Source organism: Aedes aegypti, chromosome 1 (genome assembly GCF_002204515.2).
Source record: "Aedes aegypti strain LVP_AGWG chromosome 1, AaegL5.0 Primary Assembly, whole genome shotgun sequence".
Lineage (NCBI taxonomy): Eukaryota > Metazoa > Arthropoda > Insecta > Diptera > Culicidae > Aedes > Aedes aegypti.
This window is the reverse complement of record NC_035107.1, coordinates 151647845-151665807: the sequence shown is the minus strand read 5'-3', so window position 1 is coordinate 151665807 and position 17963 is coordinate 151647845. Positions and strand designations below refer to the sequence as shown.

Here is a 17963-nt window from a genome sequence, read left to right as displayed (position 1 = left end):
ATATTTACTCAACTTTTTAGGAAATCTACGATTTTTATAATTGCATTGGATTTTCAAGCATGGGTCCCACTAAAAGTTGGAGGCTAAGGTTTTGGCATAGTGAATTGATAAATCCAGCACACGGGATCAAGACGAAGCGATTGATGCTAAGAAATTGATAATCCGTTGATATTTACTCAACTTTTTAGGAAATCTACGGATTTTTATAAATTCATTGGATTTTCAAGCGTGGGTCCCACTAAAAGTTGGAGGCTAAGGTTTTGGCAGAGTGAATTGATAAATCCAGCACATTGAAAGTTAGCTGGGATCCAGTCGAAGCGATTGAAGCTAAGAAATCGAAAATCCGGTGATATTTACTCAACTTTTAATGAAATCTACGGATTTTAATAATTTCATTGGATTTTCAAGCAAGAGTCCCACTAAAAGTTGGAGGCTAAGGTTTTAGCAGAGTGAATTGATAAATTCAGCACACGGAAAGTTAGCTGGGATCCAGACGAAGCGATTGAGGCTAAGAAATTGAAAATCCGTTGATATTTACTCAACTTTTGAGAAAATCTACGGATTTTTATAATTTCTTTGGATTTTCAAGCAGGGGTCCCACTAAAAGTTGGAGGCTAAGGTTTTGGCAGAATGAATTGATAAATCCAGCACACGGAAAGTTAGCTGGGATCCAGTCGAAACAATTGAAGCTAATAAATCAAAAATCCGTTGATATTTACTCAACTTTTTAGGAAATCTACGGATTTTTGTAATTTCATTGGATTTTCAAGCATGGGTCCCACTAAAAGTTGGAGGCTAAGGTTTTGGCAGAGTGAATTGATGAATCCAGCACACGGAAAGTTAGTTGGGATCCAGTCGAAGCGATTGAGGCTAAGAAATCGAAAATCCGTTGATATTTACTCATTTTTTTTATGAAATCTACGGATTTTTATAATTTCATTGGATTTTCAAGCATGGGTCCCACTAAAAGTTGGAGGCTAAGGTTTTGGCAGAGTGAATTGATAAATACAGCACACGGAAAGTTAGCTGGGATCCAGATGAAGCGATTGATGCTAAGAAATTGAAAATCCGTTGATATTTACTCAACTTTTTATGGAATCTACGGATTTTTATAATTTCATTGGATTTTCAAGCATGGGTCCCACTAAAAGTTGGAGGCTAAGGTTTTGGCAAAGTGAATTGATAAATCCAGCACACGGAAAAATAGCTGGGATCCAGAAGAAGCGATTGAGACTAAGAAATTGAAAATCCGTTGATATTTACTCAACTTTTTAGGAAATCTACGGATTTTTATAATTTCATTGGATTTTCAAGCATGGGTCCAAGCAAAGTTGGAGGCTAAGGTTTTGGCAGAGTGAATTGATAAATCCAGCACACGGAAAGTTAACTGGGATCCAGTCGAAGCGATTGAGGCTAAGAAATCGAATATCCGTTGATATTTACTCAACTTTTTATGAAATCTACGGATTTTTATAATTTCATTGGATTTTCAAGCATGGGTCCCACTAAAAGTTGGAGGCTAAAGTTTTGGCAGAGTGAATTGATAAATCCAGCACACGGAAAAATAGCTGGGATCTAGACGAAGCGATTGATTAGGAAATCTACGGATTTTTATAATTTCATTGGATTTTCAAGCATGGGTCACACTAAAAGTTGGAAGCTAAGGTTTTGGTAGAGTGAATTGATAAATCCAGCACACGGAAAGTTAGCTGGGATCCAGACGAAGCGATTGAGGCTAAGAAATTGAAAATCCGTTGATATTTACTCAACTTTTTAGGAAATCTTCGGATTTTTATAATTTCATTGGATTTTCAAGCATGGGTCCCACTAAAAGTTGGAGGCTAAGGTTTTGGCAGAGTGAATTGATAAATCCAGCACACGGAAAGTTAGCTGAGATCCAGTCGAAGCGATTGAGGCTAAGAAATCGAAAATCCGTTGATATTTACTCAACTTTTTAGGAAATCTACGGATTTTTTATAATTTCATTGGATTTTCAAGCATGGGTCCCACTAAAAGTTGGAGGCTAAGGTTTTGGCAGAGTGAATTGATAAATCCAGCACACGGAAAGTTAGCTGGGATCCAGACGAAGCGATTTAGGCTAAGAAATTGAAAATCCGTCGATATTTACTCAACTTTTTATGAAATCTACGGATTTTTATAATTTCATTGGATTTTCAAGCATGGGTCCCACTAAAAGTTGAAGGCTAAGGTTTCGGCAGAGTGAATTGATAAATCCAGCACACGGAAAGTTAGCTGGGATCCAGTCGAAGCGATTGAGGCTAAGAAATCGAAAATCCGTTGATATTTACTCAACTTTTTATGAAATCTACGGATTTTTATAATTTCATTGGATTTTCAAGCATGGGTCCCACTAAAAGTTGGATGTTAAGGTTTTGGCAGAGTGAATTGATAAATCCAGCACACGGAAAGTTAGCTGGGATCCAGACGAAGCGATTGAGGCTAACAAATTGAAAATCCGTTGATATTTACTCAACTTTTTAGGAAATCTACGGATTTTTATAATTTCATTGGATTTTCAAGCATGGGTCCCACTAAAAGTTGGAGGCTAAGGTTTTGGCAGAGTGAATTGATAAATCCAGCACACGGAAAGTTAGCTGGGATCCAGAAGAAGCGATTGAGGCAAGGAAATTGAAAATCCGTTGATATTTACTCCACTTTTTAGGAAATTTACGGATTTTTATAATTTCATTGGATTTTCAAGCATGGGTCCCACTAAAAGTTGGAGGCTAAGGTTTTGGCAGAGTGAATTGATAAATCCAGCACACGGAAAGTTAGCTGGGATCCAGACGAAGCGATTGAGGCTAAGAAATCGAAAATCCGTTGATATTTACTCAACTTTTTAGGAAATCTACGGATTTTTATAATTTCATTGGATTTTCAAGCATGGGTCCCACTAAAAGTTGGAGGCTAAGGTTTTGGCAAAGGGGGGTCTGTAGCCTTGAGGTTACGCTTCCGCTTCATAAGCGGAAGGTCATGGGTTCGATTCCTAGCCCCTCCACAAAAAACCCGTCCAGCCACCAGAAGACGCCTCACGGAGGACCGTGCTTTGGGGAGCACCTCCATCCTCCGTCAGTTTCAGATGGTGACTGAGACAAACTGACCCTCTTCGCAGGCAGCTAGCCTCACTAACAGCAGAGCTCTCTCCTACCTGCTTGGTGTGAGAGTAAAAGAGTAAGAGAGAGTGAAAGTAAGATGTAAATATAGATAAGTTGAAAATAGATCTGTATCGATAAAGAAGAAGCTACAGATCAACTGATTCCGGCACAGTAGTGGCCACTAGCCCAAAGCGCCTTAAAAAAAAGGTTTTGGCAGAGTGAATTGATAAATCCAGCACACGGAAAGTTAGCTGGGATCCAAACGAAGCGATTGAGGCTAAGAAATTGAAAATCCGTTGATATTTACTCAACTTTTTATGAAATCTACGGATTTTTATAATTTCATTGGATTTTCAAGCATGGGTCCCACTAAAAGTTGGAGGCTAAGGTTTTAGCAGAGTGAATTGATAAATCCAGCACACGGAAAGTTAGCTGGGATCCAGACGAAGCGATTGAGGCTAAGAAATTGAAAATCCGTTGATATTTACTCAACTTTTTAGGAAATCTACGGATTTTTATAATTTCATTGGATTTTCAAGCATGGGTCCCACTAACACACACCACAAACACCACTCCATTTTTATTTATATAGATGTGTTTATCGATTGAACAATTATGCTTGCAGTCCAGTTTAAGACTCCAGCCCTTGTGACATATCTTCACTTACTTTTTGGCTGGCGCATTTGAGTAAAGATTCACAATAATGGTTCGACCGAAGATTACAATATTCACGACTACAACCAACAAATAGCCATAATTTTTCTAAATCTCAATCGATTTCTATTATATTTGGAGGGACATACTTGGATAGCATTCGAAGCACCAATCCAATGTTCGTTTGGATTGAGTTCGAAATCTTAGAAAGAAACTTTTGCACCACTTTACTCAATTATTTTATTCATCATTTGCAGGTCATAAAAGGTTTTGTATTATCGAAAACTATTGCAGCAATAATAATTCATTGATACTACATTAGACATTTTTGTTCAAAACCCAACGACGTCACCACCTTTCCTGAAATCTGCATTGGCGTAAATGCCCGTATTATTCTGAGCGATTGCACAAACTATCGATCCTCGTTCACGATACCGCTTTGTAACGTGTCCTTTTGCTTCTAAGCCCAGCAAAACGTCCTGAAAAAAAAAGGATAATATGTAACTCGCGTAATATATGAGATATAATATAACGACTTTTAATTGTATAAAATAGATTTTAATTTTGATCTTGAACTAAAAAAGTAATGTTTCACACATTTTTTGTATTTACTTCTGGAGTTCGATTTGAGAAGGTCGAAAGCAGAATCATCCCGCGCCAGGAGACACGTCTACGGCAACGTGGTATGTAGACGAAATTCAGTCACAAACTCAACTATTTCCAGCATCCAAAAAGGCTCAGCACGATTTTAACTGCTGAAATATGTAGTCGAAATTCAGTCACAAACTCAACTATTTCCAGCATCCAAAAAGGCTCAGCACGATTTTAACGAATTCAGGGAGAAAATGAAGTACTAAAAAGTTCATTCCACTCAACTCCGGGGGTTTGTGCGTTGATGGAGGTTTGGAGTTGATGGGGTAGGAGTTGTTTTCATTTGCAGCCATGCGAAAAAATACCTTCTGGCTATGTTCTTTTCACTCAACCGGCAGATCAAATAGCTCAACTTCCAGTACCGTGTGGGACCGAAATCCGAACAGCACCGAAATCCGAACACTTGATTGAATTTTCATTATTTTAATAATAAAATCAAAAAATCTACAGTTTTAAAATTACACACCTAATTACAATAAGTTGTAAGTTGTTGTTCATGTTAATAAGATACAAGCAGGTCATGAATTGAAAATCGTAAAAATCAAAATGTAACCGCTCATTATCGTGACGATTTTTTTTTATTTTTTTATTAGTATCATTCCAATCATAACATTCATTTCTTATATCTAGGTGTTCTGTATTATTAGACAACACTATCATCCTAAATTGTTAAAACAAATTTAAGATTTTATTAACATGTTGTTAACAACATATTACATTTTATTTGCCGTAGCAGTTCAGATTTTTTACAGATGAGTTGATTTTGCCTGCTTATAATAGAAAAAAAAACACACGCTTTCAATTTACTTAACGAACCTAACTTAACCTAAATTATTTTGATGATTGGTTTGTGTGCTTTCTTAGTGATTTGTCAAGAAGAGTGAGAATAGTTTCCAACATATAAATAGTCAAATTCGATTTTTTTCTGAAGCAACTGTTGATCATGTTGACTTTTTATAGTGAGTATTTGTAATTCCGAAGGAGTAAATGTTATTCTGAACAGTACAATAACTGTTTGGAAGGATTATTGTGCTGTACGGATTCTGATTCATAGTTCCAAATTGAATCTTAATCCGTACAGTGCAAAACTTTAACATATTTCATCATGTTTTAGCCAATAAATATGATAGTATGGAACTGAAATATAACGCTAATATTTTAAGAAAAAGTGTTGAAACAGTGTACAATGGCCAATAATTTCCGAAAGCTGCGACCGCTTTAGGTATTTTGAAAATCATCGTCAGAGATGCGGTAATACAGGGGATAGGCAAAATGATTGAGATAGGCAAAATTTCTTTTTTCTGTCTTTTTTTTCTTTTTTATAACTTTACAAAAAATGGATGAAATTTTATGCATCTAGAAGCAGTCGACAGCAAATTAGGTCTAGTAGGAACTTCCTTGGCTATGCATATTGACCACCGGACACCGGATGTTGGCCTACCCTATTAGGCCAGCGCGCACGTCTATCATTGTGGCCTCTTTAATGCTTGCAATCCTGCATGCAAGACTGGGGCTGTAATGGTATGACAGAGGAGTGACAGGTATGCGACCTGTCACCGGGTGAGTCAACAATGAAAAATAAGTATTAACTGAACTATGCAGAGTTGATTACCTTATGCTATATTATTAGAAACTTAAAAATAGTGTAAAAATCATTGAAATCGAACTTAAATCTAGTGGACGAAACTTCTACATATCTACAACCAGAATCGGTAAAAATATTTAAATTTACAGTGAAATTAGATCAAAAACATTATGCTTACATATTAGGTAACCTAAATTGTGCCTCGTTGCCCCACTTCATTGCTACACAAAGGACAGTTTCCTACTATCAAAACCGGTAAGGACTAAACTTAACGAACATCTTTGAAACATATCAAACATATATTGTAATTACTAGGATTACCACTAATTTGCTTTGAACGGACACAATGTTACTCAAAGGGAACTAAACGTAAGTAAACATGAGAATTGAAATTCATATGCACACTTCCCACAGGGGTTCACAAACTTATCGTGGCGTACCACACGCCCTAAACTATATTTATTTTAAGAAATTAAAATGATACTAAAATGAATTTATACGTTCCAACTAGGAAAATTATATTCTCCTTTGCAACCACAACTGGATCGTGCGTATTTATTTCGCTTCCGGCGGAGAATAATAATTTTGGAAATTCCCGTTGGATTAAATCCAACATTATATAATTTTTGTTTATTACGAATTATAAGTCCGCGAGTATGTCAAGTCGGGGTTCGAAGTCTGACGGAAAGTCTAGCAAAGTGAGTGGTAAAAGCGATCGGCAAAGAGCCAATGGTGGTGAAGTTGCGGATGATGTGGAAAATGATGATGTGGTAGTGGCGGTGGAAGAGATGGAAAAGACCGTCGATGGACACACCTGCAGGAGATGTAGAGGACCTGATACGGATGACATGGTGCAGTGCGACAAGTGAGACGGATGGCATCACTATGGGTGCGTTGGTGTAACGGATGAAGTTGCCGATCAAAGTTGGAGTTGTGCCAATTGCAAGACTACATGGAACCAGCGAACAACGTGTAATAGTTTTGATATCATGAGCTGTGATATCTTCAAGAAACACTCAGGTTCGTGTAACAGTCCGAAACGATCTGATTTTATTTTCTTAGATATACTTCTACGTAACTTAACTCTACACATGATTTAACTATTCTAGGGGTTGGCCTTAAGAGTCTCCACGCAGAGTTAACCAATCACGTTCAAATAGCATGAGTGGTGGTAACTCGCTAAGCATAACACAGTCGTCGTAAAAGACGAAGGTAGCCGAAAACATAAAGAAAGATCTAGGCCATTTGGCATTTTTGTCAACGCTGTGAAAAGTATTAATTGTTTCTTGGCCTGCATTATTATGCATGCGTAAAGAAAAACGAATGGTAAACATAAATATTGAAATTGATGTTTTTGGGTACAACCAGTACGGAAGGCACTTGATGTACGGAAGACGGTTATTACGGTTACGGTTATTTATGAGAAGGTCTGAATGTTCTGTTGTCATGCGGAATCATATGACAACATGAGTTTGAGTTTATGGATGTTATGGAAAGCTGTGTTTCTCTGCTCGTAAATTAGGAAATCTGAGATGACTGTTTCTCAGGCTAAAACATTGGAAATATTCTACTACACCTTCCCCCTTTAGAAGAATGGTGTAACAAAGTGAAAGCATTCTGTAAATTGTTGTCAACAAGTAATTTTGAAAATCAGAAAAACAAATGTGACTCTTAAGACTTTCCTTACAATATTTATATGTTTGTTTTTATAATTAGCTTGAATGTTTTTATCTTTAGGCTTTTATTATTCTATTTTTGTGTATAATGTTTTGTTTGCCAGTTTGAATGTTTTCAATTACACTATTTGGGTCTTGTACTTCTATTATTCTGAATGGACCTATGTAAAAAGGATCTAATTTTCGTCTATTTTCGTTTGTAATGTAAACATGGTCTCCAATTTTAACATCAATAGGATTTGTATTATTGTTCAATGTAATCTGTCTTTCTTCCTTTTTGTTTATTAGATTTTGGTGTGCTATTTTATTCGTAACTTGGAGTTTAAATTTTAATTCATTGTAATATTCTTCCAAATTATAGATTAATTCTAAAGTCGGTCTGTTTAATTCTAAGTCATGTGGTAATGTTGCCTTTCGTCCAAATATTAGTTCGTACGGGGTATAGTTGTGCTCGGTATGTGGAGTTGTGTTGAAAGTAAAAGCGTAAAATTTTATCCATTCATCCCAATCAGTTGGTGGGCATTGGTGAATGATCGAAGGTACTCATTAAGGCATCTATGATTCCTCTCCAATTCACCTATTGATTCTGGATGATATGGGGTAGAAAATGTCTGTTTAACTTGCAAAAGTTGACATATTTGATCGAGAACTTCGTTACGATACTCAGTTCCTTGATCTGTACGTAGTTCCAAAAAGTTTCCGTATATTAATATAAAGTTTTCGACGAGTGCTTTTGCGATCACATTCGCTTCTTTTGTTGGTATCGGAATCAAAATAACATACTTGGTTAAATTACATTGAATAGTAAGGATATATCTATTTCCATGATTTGTTCGTGTAAAAGGACCAACTGTGTCCGCTGAAAGCACTTCGAATGGCTTAGAAGGAGTTGTCGTCACAACTTGCGCTTCTTTTGTGTGTCGATGTATTTTATTAATTTTACATTTTTCACAAGCTTTTATGAAATTTTTAATGTCAAATTTCATATTTTTCCATTTATAAATTTCTCTTAATTTCAGATATAAACGGTGTTGGCCAACATGACCTCCCGTAGGGGTCGTATGGTGACGCGTCAAGATTTCTCGAATCTCTTCCTGCTTGTGAATAAACCTTGGTGGTTTGAAAATAATGATTTGGTAGCTGGAAATGGCAGTATTTGCGATTTCCTTTATTGTTTGCAGGGAAAAATATTGAAAGAATATATCTTCTTCCGATAGCGCTATCTTGTCTCTTTTGTAAATTTTTAAAAGTTTGGAAATTTCTAGAAGTGCGAATTCTAGAGTTCGACTTCCATTATTATGTGTTAAGGGTATTGTTACTGTACCTAAAATTTTCCTAAAATTATGATTATGTACCATTATATTCAATTGATTGTGGTGCACGACACAACTAATTTTCAATAATTTATTAACTTCAGACGGATTTTCAGTACGCCAAACAGTGAGGTGATCAATCCCTCTGCTGGTTTCTTCCAATCTTCTGGGAATATTGTTCTGTTTTTGATTTTTTGTCATTGAGCGTGTGTTAACCACAAGTACTAAAGACTTGAGGTCTTCAGATTTTGTTGGTATTCTGGAAAGAGCGTCTGCTCCAACATTTGCTCTTCCAGGGAGATATTCAATGTCGAATTCATATTCTTCTAAATCAAGCCTCATTCTCGTGAGCTTAGAAGTGGGTTTATTCATGCCAAACAAATAAACCAATGGTCTGTGGTCTGTTCTAACCTTAAACCTTCGACCATAAAGATACGGTTTAAAGTAGTCAATTGCCCAATGAATGGCAGTTAATTCTTTTTCAATTACAGGTTTTGATTTTTCTCCTTTTGTAAAACTCTTGCTTGCGAATGCAATTGGTAAATCGCCGTTCTCATGCAGTTGTGACAGAATTGCTCCACAAGCAACATCTGACGCATCTGTTGTTAAAATAAAATCTTTAGAAAAATCAGGATATTGAAGAATCCTAGGCGACAAGAGGTGATGTTTCAGTGATTGGAAACTTCGTCTTCTTTCATCGTTCCATGAAAATGTCATACCTTTTTTCAATAAATTATTCAAAGGTTTTGCTATATGCGCAAAATTCGGAACGAATTTGCGATAATAGTTACAGAACGCTACAAATCGACGCACTTCGTCTATATTTGTTAGTTCTGGATAATCTCGAATTGTTTGAAATTTAGAGTCTCATCCGATAAAATTCCAGAGTCCGTGATTTTGTGACCTAAGTAAGTAACTTCGGTCCTGAAAAACTTACATTTTTGTGGGTTGAGTTTTAAATTGTAATGCCTCAATCTTTTGAAGATTTGTTCGAGATTATTCAAATGATGATCAATTGAACATCCAATGACAACTATGTCATCAATATAAACAAATGCACATTCGGGTGTCAGTCCAGCTAAAGCGATATTCATCATTCGCTGAAAGCTGTTCGGACTGATGTTTAACCCGAATGGTAATCTTTTAAATTGAAAATGTCCATTGGTGGAAGAAAATGCTGTATACTTTCTAGCTTCCTCCGCTAATGGAATTTGGTGAAATCCAGCCATAAGGTCAAGGGTCGTAAAGTACTTTGCCCTGCCTAGCTGGTCCAAAATTGAATCTATACGTGGCAATGGAAATTTATCTGCCAGTATTTTCTTATTTAGTTGTCGAAAATCAACAACTAATCTCCATTTCTTTGTGTTATCCTCCGACTTCTTTGGTACGAGGAGAATGGGAGAATTAAAGTTAGAAATCGACGGTTCGATTATGTCATCCGATATCATTTTTTGAATTTGATTTTTGATCTCATCCGCTTGAGAATGGATCTGCTTATAGTTTGGTATGTAAACTGCAGATTGATTTTGTAAATGTATATTTTGTTCGTAAAAGTTGTTTATTGTTAAATGTTCATTTGGTAAACAAAATACGTCTTGATACTTTCTGATCAAGTTTGTAAGTTTGTTTTTGGCAAAAATTGGTACATGCTCTAAACTTATTTGAGAGTATAGTTCATGTAATCTTATGTTATCATTCAAATTCGTATTACTATTTGTAGTAATCCTATCATAATTTTTTATTGCATCTAATTTTGGTTTAAAATTTCTTATAATTACTTGATTTTCTGTTGTATTTACAAATTTAATACATTTTGAGGTCGATGATACTATAGTGTTCCCACAGAAAACACCTGGTTGTATTTCCTGTGACAGCACTACAGAGTCCTCTGTTTCTAAGAAATCCGGTACGTTTCTAATGACTTCGCATCTAGCAGGTATAGTAAATGCGTTATTTGTATTATCTTGTATTGGTAATGATATTGTTTGATTATTTATGGTCATATTTAGAAGCCAATATTCATAATTAATTGTACACTTGAACTTGACTAAAAAGTCTCTTCCAAGTATACCATCAGTAGGAATTGGAAAATCGCTATGTGCAATTTGAAAATTATGTACAAGTTGTAAATTTTCTTCTGTGGTCAAATATGTTTCAGTCTCAGCTATCGTCTGGATAGTTTTACTTGTTATACCGTTTATCTTAAATGTTTTATTTACATCAATCCTTTGAGTGGGTAAAATCTTTTCACTTTTGAAAATTGAAATGTCAGCTCCACTGTCAACAATGAAGGAACATTTGCAATTTGTCATTAGTGTTTTTAATGTGACATAATTTGATGCATTTAGATTCATAGAGAGGAATTTAGGTACCCTCTCTGAATTTGACCAAAAAAATTTGGTTGTTGGTAGGTTGCTTGCTGTAATTGTGGTATAGCTTGTGGGTGTAAACCCTGTGGTTGATGGTGATTTACTGGACCAATGACCATACTAGGTAACAATTGCTGCAGTTGTTCCATTTCTGGCTGTGGTTGGCCAGATTGGATACTAAAGACGGGACGATTGTTACCCCGTCGGCCTCGGAAGTTATTTCCTGATCCTTGGTGATATCGCTGAAAATTACCTCTGGAGCGGAAATTATTGTTGTATCTGTTCTGGGTATAGGAGTTATGATTCTGATTGTAACTCCTATTATTGTTACTTTGTCTGTAACCTCCCCTTGATCCTCTTCTAAAATTTCCTCGGCTTGCTTGCCCTCCAGTGCTAGTGAAGGACAATATCTGCGTCCCTTGATTGGTTTGTTGCAGACTGTTTTCATTAATTTTGGTGATAACTTCCGCCTAATTAGTAAATGTTCCAGCTTTTAAAATTAATTTAATTTCTAGATTGTTTATGCCAGAAATAAGGCTGTCAATTCCAACCTTCGTCGACATTTTATCGGCTACTGCGGGTGGAATTTGGTGATTGATGTATGTTGTTTTCAATTTAGCGCAGCATTTTTCAATGCTGTCGCAAAATTCTTTTGGAGTCTCATTATGTTTGATTTTTAGCGCTTTCATTTGTGCTATCGTCAACCAAACCATCTATGGTGTTTATATCTGGGCTGAGTCCTGATCGAGCTTTACCAGTCAGCCTTGTCTTTGCTAATTTCAATAATGTATCGAGATGTTCTTGTTTTACTAATTCTTTAGCTAATTGAATACCATCTATAAAAGCGTCCAAACCTTCGGCGTTTCCGTCGAAAGGTTGGAGAATGTTCATAATAGTTTTTACGTCCATTGTCAGATTTTTCAGTCTTTCTTTCCTCAATTTTTCTTGTTCAATAACTTTGTGGGCTATTTCTTTGAATTTTTGATTTGTCGGTAGTATTGAACTAGCATCTAATATTATATATGCGGCATCTCGTTTGGTTTTTAACTGTGTGTATTCGTTTACTAGTTTGTTAAATACGTCGGTCTCCAAAGAGTCTCTGAGTAGGGTCAATATTTCTTTAAATTCTTGAATGTAATCTGCAAATAACTTCTTTTTGATTTGAATTAAATTTAGACTCTTTCCATTATTTTTACTCTTCTTAACATTTGAGTATTCTTTGTCAAATAATGCTTTAAGTTCATTTAGTCTGTTCATTGGGTGCTTTTATATCGGTATAATAAAAAAATACTTATGTACTACTCACATCTGGACTAAGTGTTGTCTCTCATTCCTTGATCTGAAGACGCAAATCGGATCGGCTAGGTGAAAATGGCGCGCTCCTCCGCACCTTGCTGCATCATACAAGCTGTTTACTTCTCGATGGAGGCGCACTCCTCAACATCATGTTGCTTACTTTTCTGCATTTTTTTTCTTTGCTCACTGTTCCCTAACATTGAACTCAATCAGTCTTCATTTAACTAACGGTATTCGTCGTAAATTTTAATATTAGTCACCATGTTCTTATGTGTTCGATAGCCATACACTGCGCGGTCATCGTTTTACTGTTTGTCGATTACACTGCGGCGCGCTATGGGTTCGTTTTTTTTGTTTGGGAAAAAAAATGTTTTTGTTCCATTCCACACTGCTGTGCGAGTAGCAGTGATTTTATGCGTAGCGAAGATTTTATGCACCGTATGCTCACTAGACGTTGTGCACTGCGACGGCTCGTTCTGCGGCTTTAGCAAAAGCTTTTCTTAATATCAGCGCTAATGTTTTCACAACCATAATTGCAGTTTGTATCACTAGAAGCACTAATATTATATTCAGTTTCCACTCGTGGCTTTCATGAAAACCAGTATGTACCTCTTGATTTTCGACGATTGTCACAGTTTGATCTCCAACCGTCTTGGAGCTTTCTTCTTTATTTGATGTATTGCCCATTTTTACACTGCACTTTTACAACTGTTCGATCGATTACTTTTTCTAAGGACTGCCTCACGGTCGCCATGTAATAGTTTTGATATCATGAGCTGTGATATCTTCAAGAAACACTCAGGTTCGTGTAACAGTCCGAAACGATTTGATTTTATTTTCTTAGATATACTTCTACGTAACTTAACTCTACACATGATTTAACTATTCTAGGGGTTGGCCTTAAGAGTCTCCACGCAGAGTTAACCAATCACGTTCAAATAGCATGAGTGGTGGTAACTCGCTAAGCATAACACAGTCGTCGTAAAAGACGAAGGTAGCCGAAAACATAAAGAAAGATCTAGGCCATTTGGCATTTTTGTCAACGCTGTGAAAAGTATTAATTGTTTCTTGGCCTGCATTATTATGCATGCGTAAAGGAAAACGAATGGTAAACATAAATATTGAAATTGATGTTTTTGGGTACAGGCACTTGATGTACGGAAGACGGTTATTACGGTTACGGTTATTTATGAGAAGGTCTGAATGTTCTGTTGTCATGCGGAATCATATGACAACATGAGTTTGAGTTTATGGATGTTATGGAAAGCTGTGTTTCTCTGCTCGTAAATTAGGAAATCTGAGATGACTGTTTCTCAGGCTAAAACATTGGAAATATTCTACTACAAACGGCAGCATCTGGCGGAGATCCAGCGCAACAAGAGCCCAGCAAAGCGCTTCCATCCAAGCGTACTCCATTGCCGAAACAGGCCTCTCCAACCGGGATTCAGGGTTCATCGAGCGGTATACCAGAGTTACTGAAACCATCGGCTCCAAAGGGGACTGGAAAGGAGTTGTATGTTCCGAAGCTGGCAGGGTTGCCAACCATCCGATTGGACGAAGCATCATCGATAGTTTCCTGTACTTCCTCACAGCGGTCCGCTAGGAATCGCGCTAAATTACAGCTGCAGCGGCTGGAAGAAGAACGCGCCTTTGAACAGCAGCAAGCAGAGCGACGGCGGGCAGCCGAACAGCTAGAAGCGGAGAAGCACAGAGAGTTTCTGGAGAGAAAGTACAAAATTCTCGAATTGGCGAGCGAAAGTGGATCAAGTAGGCGTTCCGGTAGTGAATGCTCTCGGAGACGAGTGGAGAATTGGATTGAGAAGGAATGCCATCTGGAGGTGGCGCAGCAGTTCCATGAACCACCAGCACAGCAGATACGAGGTCACCAAGACCAGCGTTCAGCACCGCAGGAGTTTGAACAACGCCAGCAAACACCTATCAGAATGTCCAAATACTTCAATCCGAATATCCAACCTCAATCTACGCGAATCCATCCAGCGCCGGTCCGAGTTCCGCGAACTCTGGCAAATTCTACGATTCTAGGGCAGAATCATGGTGGTACTTCAGGTCACAACCCTACATTTGCAGAGCGGCCGAGCAACGACGATGCATTCCAGTTATCACGGTCCCAAATTGCGGCAAGACAAGCGGTTTCCAGGGACTTGCCATCATTTTCCGGTAACCCGGAGGAGTGGCCGATCTTTCTATCCATGCTAAATAGTACGACCGCTATGTGTGGATATACGGAGGAGGAAAACCTTGTACGCTTGCAAAAGAGCTTGAAGGGAAAAGCCTACGAAGCAGTCAAATGTCGGCTGATGCATCCAGGAAATGTCCAAGGCATAATCAATACCCTGAAAATGTTATATGGCCAACCGGAGATCATCGTACACACGTTGATAGGCAAGATCAGCGCTCTACCACCAATCCGGGAAGATCGGCTTGAGACGTTGGTTGACTTTGCTGTAAACGTACAGAATTTCTGTGCACCGGTCGACTCCTGTGGTCTGGAGGAATATATGTATAACGTGACCCTCCTTCACCAGCTTGTTGCCAAGCTACCGCCTTCGATCAAGCTGAATTGGGCGCAACACCGGAAAGCACAGCTAACGGTCAACCTGGCGACCTTCAGCAAATGGATCTACTCGCTAGCGGAAGCAGTAAGCTCAGTAACGTTTCCAATAGATCCGTTACAGTCGAAGCCGATTCGGAACGACGCTCGTCGAAAAGGAAAAGGAGAAGCGTACCTCAATGCTCACTCAGAAACACCAACGAAGTCCATCACCAGCTCCACCCCGGCCGCTGAATCAATGCCAATGCCTACAACCGCGCCGGCGAAGGATAGCTGTCCGGTTTGCAAAGGAAGCTGTAAGTCTGTGGACAAATGTAAACGTTTCTTGCAGTTTTCGAGAGATTCCAAATGGGCCGTCATCCGAGAGTTCGGAATCTGCCGAACTTGTCTTCGTCAACATAAAGGATTGTGCAAGGCAAAACCATGTGGCAAAGATGGATGCTCCTTCAGGCATCACGAGCTGTTGCACAATGAACAGAAGTTAAAGCAGCAAACTATTGGCCAGACGGCCAATAATCCAGTTCCTCCGCCGGCAGCCAGCGGCGCTGATCTGGGTTGCAATACGCACCAAACAGTTTCTAGTACCGTCCTATTCCGCTATCTTCCTATAGTTCTAACCGGACCGGGAAAGACGATTCATACCTTCGCTTTCCTCGACGAAGGGTCAGGAGCAACACTGTTGGACCAAGAATTGGCCGACGAACTTGAACTAGGCGGTAATCCTAGTCCAATATGCCTACGCTGGACCGGCGGCACAGAGCGGTGCGAAAAGGATTCGCGTATCGTTCGCCTCCAAGTTGCAGGACAGTATGAAAATGCAGCGAAGTTCACTTTAGAGGAGGTTCAAACCGATTTCGATGAACTGAAACAATCATACCGCTATTTGGAAGGGTTACTAATTTCGTCATACCACGATGCACGTCCACGGATTTTGATCGGAACCAAGCATGCACAACTGGGATTTACCCTGAAGAGTCGAGAAGGGAAATTCGGAGAACCAATCGCCACCAAGACACGCCTAGGCTCGACCATTTGTGGCAATTTGGGATCCGGAGACGCGCTAAGCATGTTTCACTACAGCTTCCACGTTTTCTCGTTGAATGAGCGGTTCGATGACGACCTGCATCAAGCGATGAAGGAGTACTTCGCAATCGACAGCCTCGTAGTCAATAGTTCATCCAAACCACTTCTGTCAGCCGAAGATGAAAGAGCCGAGACGCTGCTGAAATCTCTTACACACTTCGTAGGCGATCGCTACGAGACCGGCCTTCTCTGGCGCTACGACAACGTCCGTCTGCCTGATAGCCGGCCAATGGCCCTTCGTCGACACCGAAGCTTGGAGAAACGCATGGCAAACGATCCTCAACTCGCAGAAGTCTTGCAGCAGAAGATAGTCGACTACATCGTCAAAGGGTACATCCGCAAACTTTCACAGGACGAAGTTCAGCAGCAATCCAGCAACGCATGGTTCTTGCCCGTCTTTCCAGTGACCAACCCAAACAAACCCGGGAAAGTCCGAATAGTATGGGACGCAGCCGCTAAAGTTCACGGTATATCGTTGAATTCGGTTCTCCTGAAGGGCCCAGATCTGCTATGCTCTCTTCTTGGCATTCTGCTGCGCTTCCGACAGCATCCTGTTGCGGTGACGGGGGACATCCGCGAGATGTTCCATCAGGTGAACATTCGTCGAGAAGATCAGAAATATCAATGGTTTTACTGGACAGATGAAAAGGGCGAATTGGTGATCTATGCCATGATGACCTTTGGAGCATGCTGCTCTCCTAGTAGCGCGCAATACGTTAAGAACGTCAATGCTGACCGGTTTATCGAAAGTCATCCAGAGGCGTGTGAAGCAATCACGAAATCACACTACGTCGATGACATGCTGATTAGCGTAGCAACAGAGAAAGAAGCGATCCAGATATCCAAGGATGTCCGGCACATCCATGCCCAGGGTGGTTTTGAGATACGGAATTGGATCAGTAACTCCAAAAACGTCATGGATGCGCTACAGGAGTAGAGAGTAGAAAACGAGAAAAGTTTAGACCTCTCTACTGAACTGGCCACTGAGAAGGTTCTGGGCATGTGGTGGAATACGGGTGGTCGACGTCAAACAAAACGAGAGGTGCTACGTGTGCTGATGACCATATTCGATCCAGTAGGGCTGATTGCTCACTTTCTCGCCTATCTGAAGGTGTTACTTCAAGACGTTTGGCAATCTGGTGTCACATGGGACGAAGAAATCGACGTAGACGCTTTCGAGAAATGGTGGCATTGGCTAAGCGTTTAACCACAGGTGGAAAAACTACAAATTCCTAGATGCTTCTGGCCCCGCCATCTGATCGACACAGCCAATGATGTCCAGCTCCATACGTTTGTCGACGCCGGAAAGGACGGAATGGCAGCCGTATGTTTTCTGCGGTTGCTGAAAAACGGAAAAATCTACTGTTCAATCGTTACGGCTAAAGCTAGAGTTGCTCCTCTGAAGTTGACGTCGATTCCACGGCTTGAGCTGCAGGCGGCAGTTATTGGAACAAGGCTGTCGAAGACTGTGCTTGACACACTATCCATCCGGATTACTCAAAGGTTTTACTGGACGGATTCCCGAGACGTCTTATGCTGGATTAACTCCAAACACCGACGTTACAGTCAATTTGTAGGTTTCCGCGTCACTGAAATCTTGGAGTCAACTGAAATTCAGGAATGGCGATACGTACCAAGCAAGCTCAAT

At 39.3% G+C, this 17963-nt stretch overlaps 1 protein-coding gene and 1 long non-coding RNA gene across 4 annotated transcripts in view; one reads left to right on the top strand and one right to left on the bottom strand.

Moving 5' to 3' along the window:
- Positions 1 to 3985: 3985 nt before the first annotated feature.
- LOC23687751 (gamma-glutamyltranspeptidase 1) overlaps positions 3986 to 17963 on the bottom strand; it is a 698533-nt gene continuing 684555 nt past the window's right edge. For all 3 annotated transcript variants that reach the window (XM_021851045.1, XM_021851035.1, XM_021851054.1), the window contains exon 15: positions 3986 to 4249. In XM_021851045.1, the coding sequence (XP_021706737.1) occupies positions 4103 to 4249 (147 nt within the window). In that variant the 3' untranslated portion in view covers positions 3986 to 4102. The remainder of the gene's footprint in view (positions 4250 to 17963) is intronic.
- On the top strand, positions 5827 to 6554 carry LOC110678335. Its single transcript, XR_002501510.1, has 3 exons — positions 5827 to 6133; positions 6192 to 6261; positions 6322 to 6554. It is a non-coding gene; the product is annotated as an uncharacterized LOC110678335 (long non-coding RNA).